Consider the following 11658-nt stretch of genomic DNA (forward strand, 5'->3'; position numbering starts at 1 on the left):
GAGAAAGATCCAAGTTTGTTTGATGATTATAAAGTAAAAAATTAAATTATAATTTGGCAACTATTTATCTCATCAATCAAATTCAAAATTAAATAACTCCCCATGCCACGTATCAAACATTTGAAGTCATGCCAAAGTAATCAAGGAAAACGAGAAGAAAGCAGTACGATTTTATTTTCCAAATTAGAAAAAGAACATGTAAGAAGAGAGCACGTGTTATTCGTCTTCTCTAAGTCCTTGCGAAACAAAAAGATCCGACCCGTTCCATAGAGATTTGACAAACAAGACTTTTCAAAATCAAAATAAGTATAGCAAAAGTGTGGCCGTCTGCCGGACTCCGACGACCCTCAGACGAACAGCTCTCAATTCGGGGCTGGAATCGTCTATAAGGTATCCTAATTTTTCCATTCGATCCACTCTTTTAATCTTTCAAATTCCCTTTTTTAATCACTCAATTTTGCTGATCTGATTGGAAATTGATTTAGATCTGACAATTCCAATTTTAAGATTTGATCCTTTAGTTATATCCGCCGAATTCTCATTTTGAATAACACTATGGCGCATTGCCTGTGCTTTGGAATTCACTAAAGGGATGATCTTGGATCGTTTTTGAGATCCTTTCTATGCCCCCACCCTGCCGTCATATTTTCTTTTTGGATGGTAATTCTGGTGGCGTAATTGAAAATTTTAAACATGATGGTGTTGAATATGTTTTCTGTTTTTCCCTTTGTTTTGTTTCAAGGGGGATTCGGGGTGAAATTTATAGTTGTTGTTGTTCTATTGATTCCCAAAATACGTAAGGCAAATCTTACCATGTTGTAGAGTTAGGACAATGGCTTGTGAATCTTGCTCGAAAAATTCTAATGTGATTGCCTGGCAGAATGATCAAGTAAAAGTGACCTAAAGCTTTTAGGTTGGTTTATTAAAATGTTGAAAGAGACAAAGAAAAAAGGCTTGATTTTGAACAGTCGCAAGTGGAGAAATATGAATTACTTGACGACTATGTACTAGTGCACTAGCTATGATACTTGGAATAGTATGTGTTAGCATGGTAATAGAGGTAAATATTTGTCGGAATCAAAATTTTCTTCAACCCATGGCTTACAGGGCTGGTCTGCATGTGTTTGGAAGTGCTGCGCTTTAGAAAGATAAGAAACTTCTTATGGCATGGGACGCAGGATTAATTTTTTTTGTTTGCATAGAATTCCATAGTTATCACAACTGACTTGGATTAAATTACTGTTTAAGCATCCAACTGCATGGTGTTATTACACAGTAAGAAATGCATCTATCTTTACTGGATGTATGTGTATATGGTCCTGTTACATTCTCCATCTTCTATGACAAAGTGACTATCTTTGTTATGAACAAGTAAACCATTTTTTCTGAAGTTTCTTTCTTGATGTTGGTTTTCATATAGTTCTGCTATGAACCTGTCAGGTTTGTTGACCTTTTAACTCTTAGTTTCATATCCACATTTATCAGCATGGACGAGATACAGGAAGTGTCTTCATTCTTTGGTTTCTCACTTCATTGCTTTACTTATCTCATATCAAACAACTTATTGCTGCTCAGGGTAACGGTTCGGCCAAGCAGCTGCCTGATTCATTGTTTTTTTCATACATTTCCAATTGAAGTGAACTGAATCATAAGTTAAAATTATGATGGGGTGCCCTAATCAGCAGAGTGGAGTCAATACTCCAATTTCAGAAGCCAAGGTTCCTTCCAGAGGTGCCTTAGAATGTATGGTGAATTCAGAAATTGGTGCTGTTTTAGCCGTGATGAGGAGAAATGTTAGGTGGGGATTTCGTTATGCTTCTGAAGATGATCAACTGGAGTATTCTCTCATCCAATCTTTCAAGGAATTAAGGAAAAAGATATTCTCATGGAGACATGAGTGGAACAATGTTGATCCACTTCTATACCTTAAGCCCTTCTTGGATGTGATCCAATCTGATGAGACTGGTGCACCAATAACTGGTGTTGCATTGTCATCTGTATACAAGTTCTTGACTCTAGGAATAATCGAATCAGCTGACATGAACGTGGACAAAGCTTTGCATCAGATAGTTGATGCTGTGACAAGCTGCCGTTTTGAAGTGACTGATCCTGCCTCTGAGGAAGTGGTGCTGATGAAGATACTTCAAGTTCTTTTGGCTTGTATGAAAAGTAAAGCATCAAAGAATTTGACCAACCATCATGTATGCAACATAGTAAACACTTGCTTCCGATTGGTTCATCAAGCAAGTGCTAAAAGTGAACTTCTGCAGAGAATAGCACGCCACACGATGCATGAATTGGTTAGATGTATCTTTGTTCACCTGCCTGACATTGAAAGCAGAGTGTGCGCTGATCCAGAGGTAATTGAGATTCTCTTTCTTTTTGTCCCCTGTATTGTTACTTGGAGTTAGGACATTCACTTTTATGTACATGTAATTTTCAACAGACAATTACACAAAGCACTGTTTCACGTGTGAGGGCTTGTTTTGTTTATATTTTGTTGTGAACTTACAACTTTTTGCTACATTAGTTTCTTAATCAGAGGTTACCGTACAGGGTAAACACTTTCTAGAAAAAGACCAACTATTATGTAAACAGAATTATTAAATGTTGATAAATTATCATACAAGCCTTATCTAAATAAGCAGTTGCAGAATCCAAACACGGAGATGCTAAGGAATAAAGTTTACTCTTTGAAATCCAATGCAATTGATACAAATCACGCTCTCTAACTTGACCCTAGAATGGCTTACACTTTTGAGTCTTGTGAATTTCCTGTATATTAGCTCACTCTCCTAAGTATGGAGCTTGCACACTTACGGCTTAGAATTCAGCCTGTACAGTAATTTAGGCCTAAGCCCAAACTGATAAATTTAGCTGCTTTGAACTGGATCTCATGTGATGCATTTTAGACACAGAGCAGTTTACTAACCGTATTGGGGACTCGAGTGTTTTCTGTCTATTGATAGTTTTCCTGAGCTCTAAATTATATCAGTGAGGGGTTGATTGAGATTTAGATATTTCATCTCTTAAGTTCTTGACACTTGAATACTAGTATCACCTTCTTGTATATTGTGATTCATAAAGCCATTTTCTTGCAGACTGGCAAGAAACAAGAAGACAATGGATGTGTTAATGTGTCCGTAGGGGATGATCCAACAGATGAGAAAACTAGAAAAAGAGATATTGCTTGTAATGGAGAAAATCCAATGATGGATCCTCATGGGGTCCCCTGCATGGTGGAGATATTTCATTTCCTATGTTCTCTTCTGAATGTGATGGAGTCCATTGAAATTGGTTCAAGATCCAACCCTATAGTGTATGAAGAAGATGTCCCATTATTTGCGCTGGGTTTAATTAATTCAGCCATAGAACTAGGTGGTGCTTCTTTTGGAAATCATCCCAAGTTGTTGGCTCTGATACAGGAGGAATTGTTCCACAATCTGATGCGTTTTGGGTTGTCAATGAGTCCTTTAATTCTTTCGACAGTTTGTAGCATTGTTTTAAATTTGTATCATCATCTGCGTTTTAAGTTAAAGCTACAGCTTGAAGCCTTTTTCTCTGGTGTTTTACTGAAGATTGCCCAGAGCAAGCATGGAGCATCTTATCAACTTCAGGAGGTTGCCATGGAAACACTTGTTGACTTCTGCAGACAGCATATGTTCGTGGCAGAAATGTATGCAAATTATGATTGTGATATATCCTGCAGCAATATTTTTGAAGAACTTGCCAACCTGTTATCAAAAAGCACTTTTCCAGTTAACAGTCCACTTTCAGCTCTAAATACTCTTGCCCTGGAGGGTCTAATTGCCATTATTCAGGGTATGGCTGAGAGAATAGGCCAGGATTCATTAGTTTCAGATGAAGGTTCATTTAATCTCGATGAATATAGACCATTTTGGGTAGAAATATGCAAGGACTATGATGATCCTATTCATTGGGTTCCTTTTGTCCATAAGATGAAGCAAATAAAGAAAAAGTTGTTGGTTGGAGTTGATCACTTTAACCGTGATCCAAAGAAGGGTATGGAATATCTCCAAGCAGTGCATCTGTTACCTGATAAGCTTGATCCAAAAAGTGTAGCATGTTTCTTTAGATTTTCAAATGGCTTGGATAAGAATCTTGTTGGGGATTTCTTGGGAAGTCATGAAGAATTCTATATTCAAGTACTTCATGAATTTTCAAGGTCATTTGATTTTCAGGATATGAACTTAGACACTGCCTTGCGTATATTCTTGGAGACGTTCAGATTGCCTGGAGAATCACAGAAAATACACAGGGTGCTTGAAGCGTTCTCTGAACGATATTATGAGCAATCACCAGATGTTCTGGTTAACAAAGATGCTGCACTTGTGTTATCATATTCACTTATCATGCTGAACACGGATCAACACAATACACAGGTCAAGAAGAAGATGACGGAGGAAGATTTCATCCGCAACAACCGGAGAATAAATGGAGGAAATGACCTCCCTCGAGAATTTTTGTCTGAGCTTTACCACTCCATCTGTGAGAATGAGATCCGGATTTCCTCAGATCGAGGTGCTGATAGCCCATTGCTGGCACCAAGTCATTGGATTGGTCTGGTCCAGAAATCGAGGCAAACTTCCCCATTTATTGTCTGTGATCATGGACCTTATCTTGATTATGATATGTTCGCTATGCTGTCTGGTCAGACAATTGCTTCCATCTCAGTGGTTTTAGATCATGTGGAGCAGGAAGATGTCTGGCAAACATGCATTGATGGATTTCTTGCCATTGCCAAAATTTCAGCCTCCTACAGCTTTGATGATGTATTGGATGATTTAGTAGTATCTCTTTGCAAGTTCACAACTCTTTTGCTTCCATCATATACTGATGAATTTATTGTTACATTTGCCCAAGATAATAAAGCTAGATTGTCCACTTTAGCTGTCTTCACAATAGCAAACAAGTATGGGGACCATATTCGTTCTGGTTGGAAAAACATCCTGGACTGCATTTTGAGCTTGCATAACTTTGGCCTTCTTCCTACTCGTCATTTTAGTGATGCTGCTGATGACGTGGAGTCTACTTCTGATGCTGACAAAAGCAAACCTGCTGCAGCTTCCCCATCAGCACCTCATGTGCCTTCATTGGCTCCATCAAGGAAGTCATCTGGCTTAATGGGCCGATTTAGCCAACTGTTATATCTTGATGCAGAAGAACCTGCTCCTCAGCCAAATGAAAAGCAGCTTGCCGCCCGTCAGCAGACTCTTCAGACTATTCAGAATTGTCACATTGATACCATCTTTGCTGAGAGTAAGTTTTTGCAAGCAGAATCCCTTTCACAGCTTGTCCGAGCCCTTGCGATGGCTGCGGGCCGGCCTCATAAGGGCAACATCTCTCTAGAAGATGAAGAGACTGCAGTATTCTGTCTAGAGTTGCTGATTGCAATCACGATAAACAACCGGGATAGGATAATGCTTCTTTGGCAGGTTGTTTATGAGCACATAGCAAGTGTTGTCCAATCAACAACAATGCCTTGTACTTTGGTAGAGAAGGCTGTTTTTGGTCTGCTTCGTATATGCCAAAGGTTGCTTCCTTACAAGGAAAACCTCACAGATGAGCTCCTCAAGTCACTGCAACTCATCTTAAAGCTCGATGCAAGGGTCGCCGATGCTTTTCTTGAACAGATAACCCAGGAGGTGATGCACCTTGTCAAAGCAAACGCTATGCAGATACGATCTAATATGGGCTGGAGGACAATTATATCTCTGCTTTCTATTACAGCTCGGCATCCAGAAGCTTCTGAAGCAGGATTTGAAACACTATCATTCATCATGGCTGATGGGGCCCACCTACTGCCTGCTAATTACATCCTTTGTTTAAATGCGGCCAGCCACTTTGCTGACTCCCGTGTTGGAAGTGTTGATCAAGCTGTGAGATCCTTAGACCTGATGGCTGGGTCAATTGTTTGTCTTGTTAGATGGTCTCACAAGACAAAGGATGCTCTGGGGGAAGAGGCTGCTATAAAAATGTCTCAGGATATAACTGAGATGTGGTTGAGGCTGGTACAGGGACTCAGAAAGTTTTGTTTGGATTGGAGAGAAGAGGTGCGAGGTCATGCCATCTTGATGTTGCAGAGGTGCTTGACAGTAGTTGAGGGGATTCACATTTCAACTGATCTGTGGTTGCAGTGTTTTGATCAGATGATCTTTACAATGCTGGATGAATTGCTGGAACTTGCACCACAAGGTTCCTTGAAGGATTACAGGAGCATTGAAGGAGCAATTTTTCTGTCTCTGAAGCTCATGTTCAAAGTGTTTCTACAATCACTGCAGCATCTCTCACAGTTGCCATCCTTCTGCAAACTATGGTTAGGGTTACTGGATCATACTGAAAGATGCATGAAGATGAAATTTAAAGGTAGACGGAGTGAGAAGATTCCAGAACTTGTCCCTGAGCTCCTAAAGAACACTCTACTTATCATGAAAACTAGTGGAATTCTCATACCAAGTGATCCTGTAGGAGGGGACAGTTTCTGGCAGCTAACGTGGTTGCATGTGCACAAAATATGCCCATCCCTTCAATCAGAAGTTTTCCCTTCTAGTGAATTGGAGCAGTTGCAAAAGCAGCACATTCAAGCTGGATGTAGCCCTCTCTCAGAGGGAACTGTTCTAGTCTCACCTAGTTGAAACACATACTGAAGATTCATGCTGTTGACAACACTTTCATTTGGTGAAACTGACATTCTTAATCCATCATTAGCATGGTGAGAGGATACATTGTGCAGCTGAGAACGTGTCAGGCGTTAGGCGAAATATGTTCATTGAAGCACAAGCTACAACCTGCTGGAGCAAAGATGGTTTCTGATTTACAAGTGATATCTCCATTCTGAATGCTATATGGTGTTTTACTGTTAAAAGAGCCTTGTTGGCTTTCGAGGGAAGATTAGGGAGAGGGTTTGCCTCGTGCAATTTTGTGCTTCTGTAGCGGTTACTGCACTTTAAGTTTGATAACTTAGCTGTTACCATTTTGGCTGTACAATATTGACTTTACTACAAATTAGTGATTGATATATGATAGTATGAAAGGTTACGGTTAGTTGATACATTTGGTTTCTTAGAAGTTATATGTTCCGATTACATATAAGATATAGATTGCTCTTAGACTGTTTAATGCAAGACCATTCTGAAAACATGGATATAAAATACAGCATATACAGTAATATCAAGACTAGTCTAATTGTAATACTACAAAAGAGTGGATCTTCCCTCATCTTTCGTTAATATAGTACAAAATTGCTTGGTGCTAGTTTTATGAAGTTCTTTCACCGTCTAATTTACTGAACTAGCGAGGATTTAAACACTATGCATGTGAATTTTGGCAAATTACCTTCTTATTTTTGTTGTTTTTTCAGAAGTATATCAATCTGATTACATAAGCAACTGAGATTTGAGAAGCAACTTTTTTGGTACAATAGTTGAGTTTTATTTCCTTTCCACACTGTTTTGTTTCATAATATCTTTTGCTTTTGAAAACTTTCTTGGCCCAATGTATCTGCATTGAAATCCAAAAGAAATCTGCACGTAACCAAACCTTATACAGGGTGTTAGGGACACCATTAAGCACCTAAAGACGGATTCGATGCCCAACACAAAGGACCAAAAGAAGGAGAAGGATGTATGCGTACCCGTTTTCTAACCAAGTTAAAAAAGTATAGGCCAATTCTTGTCACCACACTATATGGCTTTATCATCCATCGAGCACATCTAAGTAAAAATGGAAGTGTATGGATTGCAAATAGATTTACATCCTCTCTGAACTTGAGGTATTTCAGTCTGACAATTATGTTAAAAGAAAAATGGTAGAAGACAAAGATACACACAGCGCACCAAAAATTGGCAAGTTTGAAGTGACAATTATGTTTGATATAACTGTTGCCATCTCACTGACAATGACGTCCAAGAGGATTTTAACCACTCAGCAAGCTGCATCACCCATATTTAAAGCCCGAAATGCTGAACTTGAATTTTGTCGAGTCCTCGTCTTTTGTAGATGTTTTACCTTTACTCATGCGGCATCAGCTCAACCTCATTGAGCAATCTGACTTCTCATTACTTTCAATACAGCCTTCAACATCTCTAAAAACTGCTCAATAGTTTTGATTTGAGCATCAACGGCATCACAAGTACTTGAGCAGTCCTGGTTGTACATGCATTATACCACAAGTTTCATGCAGGGCAATTAGAAGTTGATGTCACTTTATAAATTCAATTTAACAATATTTAAGTTAAAATACCAACATCTATGGCATCTGCAAGAGCCTTCTTCCTTGCTCTGGTATTTGCAATTTCAAGAGCTGTGCTTCTTGCAAAAAGAATCTGCAGGTCAACATTATTGTCAGCCTAAATCAAAGAAGAAATTAAATGGGTGACTGGTGTAAATGTCGTCAACAAGCAGAATTTAATATTAATACCATCTTTCCACGGAACAAGTCCCTCTTGAGAATCCGATAAGAAACATTCAATATCTCTGCATTCTGCAATACTGGCATTTTTAGCAATAATCCGAGCAGAAATGCAACCATGTAAAAGCGAAGTGACCTGAAGCTACTAAAGGCATTGCACAACACTGATAGAACTTGCTGATATGCCCAAAACAGGAATTCTGTACCTTTCTTATGGTGTTGAAAGCAGATGGATTTCCTGTCGGTAAGCACCTACATAACATCCCAGCAGGTCGCCAGAATGATTCATGAATACCAGAAAGCTTAACCTGATCAAATGCCGCGGCTTTTAAGATGTCAGAATCATCAGCAAGTTCCTTGAACAGTCTGCAGCTGTGATGAGGAAATCAGGATCAGAAGCAACATAATCTGCAAGATAACCACAAGAGATATGCAGACACCTTTTACTGGACCCCTTTCGATTTTGTAGAAGGGGAAATCGTAAACACCCATAGGACATATGTTGGGTCATATACTAGGCAGAAGTTGATACACATAGGTGATACGTCAGCTTCAACAGGAACTCAATTTCAAAGTTAATCACAGAAAGAGTAGTTGGCCTGTTTGGATTGGCTTTTGACTTATGACTTATAAGCCAAAAGCCATAAGTTAGGATTTCTAACTTATGGCTTTTGGCTTATTTTTGTTATTTTCGCTTTAAAATAAGTGCTTATAAGCACTTTATAACTTTACCCAAACACTTCAAAACTGCTTAAAAGCTATTTTGGCTTAAAAGCACCTAAAATAAGTCAATCCAAACGGGCACTTAATCACATCAAAAGAATAGGAAAGGGCATAGAAATCAAGGTAAATAAGGTCAACAGTAATCTAGAATTAAGAAACATATGGAAACAAGAGAAAGATTTCGGGAATGATACTTACACTGCTAAAGTTCGGGCAAGATTTCCAGCTCCATCAGGTGACACAGCAACATGATACATAACGTGTTTCAACACATCAAAGTTCAAATCTGTTATTTTAGATTGCCTCTTCCGCTTCATAATTGCTGAAATAAATTCAAGAGAGTCAATGAGGCATCATTGCTTAACCTCTTTTGATTCATTTTATTGGAAGAGAATAGCAGAAGGAAACCAAAAGGCTCGGTTTAAATCTACAAGCCCATAATGTGAATTGCAAGATAATGTCGAGCAAAATAAGATAAGTGAACCATGTTTTAGAAAACTGCAAAGCTGCTTCACTTATGTAAGCATCACTTCACACCATAACCAGCATCCAAGTATCATATAAAAATAAAGAATATTAAAGCTCGCTAATGAATAGCTTAACGAGCTTGGGAATAAATGAAGATTGAAAAAGGAACTTGTTAAAAGGGATAATCTGAACAAGATCAGTCAACATTCGCATCAGCTGGCTTACAAGAATGTAGAATCAAGATGGAGAAAGACAAAAAAAATTATGAAGGAGAAAGGCCAATTTATGAAATGAGGTTGAGATTGTTCCTGCTTATTGCTATTGTCGTCTTTTTCATCTGTTTTGAGTTAAGGGCCCATTAAAAACAATAGCTCTACCTTTTCAAGGTAGGGATAAGGTTTGTGAATACATTACCCTTCCTATACCTTAATTGTGGGATTACACTCGGTCTGTTGATGTTGACATCCTAGTTTTCAAGACCTAGCCTCTCTCGTCATATTGTAAGTTACACAATTGAAGTTTCACAATCTTCGGCCTAATTTCGAAACTAAGAAAAATGTAACAGCATAGTCCAAATCCAAATAAAGTAGAATTGATGTAAAAGATTCAAATAGCCCGTAATTGTTGGGAAGCAATGCATATTCCACATTCCATGTTGGAGAAACTTACAAATCAACAGAAAAGCCCACCACCCCAGCCCCTACGGGGTGGAGGGGAGGGGCAAGAAACCCAAAAATGAAAACCCAATTTATATAACTAAAAAAAAAGAACTTTCAGGCTAATCAAGAAAGATAACATAATGCAACACGAGCTATAGGATATACCCAATTTATACTTTATTCCATTAAAGAAAATCGTCTTTTTAACACCCATATAACACACGGCGAAATCAATTAATACAAAAAAAAACAATTGAAAAATCAACCAAATTGGAGTACTGAGCATAGAGAAGAAGATAAAGATGCCAAGAAAACACGTGCAGCAAAAGTAATCGATTCAAACCGCGTACCATTACAAATCGAAATGGATAAAGAATCTCAGGAAGATGAAAAGTAAAGAACCCAGATACCTATGTTGAACGAGAATGGCGGAGACAAATAGAGGTGGAATTGGAGACAACATTCAAATAGAGTACAATTGATATAAAAGATTCAAATAGGCAACTGTTGAACTAGTTTAGGAGGTGTAATTGTTCCGAAGCAATGCATAATCCACATTCCATGTTAGAGAAACTTCCAAATCAACAGAAAAGCCCCACCCCAGCCCCTACAGGGGCGAAGGGGAGGAGCAAGAAACCCAAAACTGAAACCCCAATTTATTTATAAACAAGAAGAAGAAAACTTTAGTCAAGAAAGATAAAATAATGCAACCAGAAACCTAATCTTAAACTATAGGATATACCCAGTTCATACCCAGTAAAGAAAAATCATCTTTTTTTAACACTTCTATTGCCGAAATCGATTAATACAAAAAAACCCAATTGAGAAATCAACCAAATTGGAGTTCTAAGCATAGAGAAGAAGAGAAAAGATGCCAAGAAAACGCAAAAGTAATTTATTCAAACCGCTTAACGTTACAAAATCGTAATGGGTAAAGAATCTCAGTCAAGAATTTGCGATACCAATAGAGGAAGATGAAAAGGTAAAGAACCTGGATACCTGTGTCGACGGTGAATGGCGGAGACAAACGGCGGTGGATGGCGGAGACAAACGGCGGAAATGATACGATGACGACAGTGTCAAACTATGACACACTGCTCTCTGAGACTTTTCACTTTCTGTTCTACTTCTAAAATGAGACGATAAATAGGTTTTTTTCAAAATGGAGTATAAGTATAAGTTTAAAAACGATCTGAATAATTAATTGTTTTTTACTTTATATTTATTATTTTAAACATATAAATACTTCCCCATTCACTTTACTTATCCTCTTTACTGTAGTGATGATTAATATTATAAGACTATTCATATTAATTAATGTATAGTTTTAGGTTTTAGGAGATAATTTTAGAAATATGTAATCACTGTTAAGGATAA

The 11658-nt window shown here is 38.1% G+C and overlaps 2 protein-coding genes across 4 annotated transcripts; one reads left to right on the top strand and one right to left on the bottom strand.

The window, feature by feature from the left end:
- The first annotated feature begins 233 nt into the window (after positions 1-233).
- Positions 234-7072, top strand: LOC125846411 (ARF guanine-nucleotide exchange factor GNOM-like). The gene is made up of 3 exons (XM_049525816.1): positions 234-390; positions 1576-2360; positions 3102-7072. Exons 2-3 carry the CDS (start codon positions 1662-1664, stop codon positions 6654-6656), a joined length of 4254 nt encoding a protein of 1417 aa, XP_049381773.1. The 5' UTR covers positions 234-390; positions 1576-1661; the 3' UTR covers positions 6657-7072.
- Positions 7073-7734: 662 nt separating this feature from the next.
- Positions 7735-11433, bottom strand: LOC125847971 (uncharacterized). 3 transcript variants are annotated; one of them, XM_049527741.1, is made up of 6 exons: positions 11281-11433; positions 9353-9476; positions 8638-8803; positions 8441-8503; positions 8268-8345; positions 7735-8166 (listed from the first exon to the last, which is right to left on the bottom strand). In XM_049527741.1, exons 2-6 carry the CDS (start codon positions 9469-9471, stop codon positions 8056-8058), a joined length of 537 nt encoding a protein of 178 aa, XP_049383698.1. In that variant the 5' UTR covers positions 9472-9476; positions 11281-11433; the 3' UTR covers positions 7735-8055. The 3 variants fall into 3 exon arrangements, with proteins under 3 accessions (XP_049383698.1, XP_049383697.1, XP_049383699.1); XM_049527740.1 differs by having other exon boundaries at positions 11273-11433; XM_049527742.1 differs by lacking the exons at positions 9353-9476; positions 11281-11433 and adding an exon at positions 8872-8945.
- Positions 11434-11658: the final 225 nt, after the last annotated feature.

The sequence above is a fragment of the Solanum stenotomum genome, chromosome 12 (assembly GCF_019186545.1).
Source record: "Solanum stenotomum isolate F172 chromosome 12, ASM1918654v1, whole genome shotgun sequence".
NCBI lineage: Eukaryota > Viridiplantae > Streptophyta > Magnoliopsida > Solanales > Solanaceae > Solanum > Solanum stenotomum.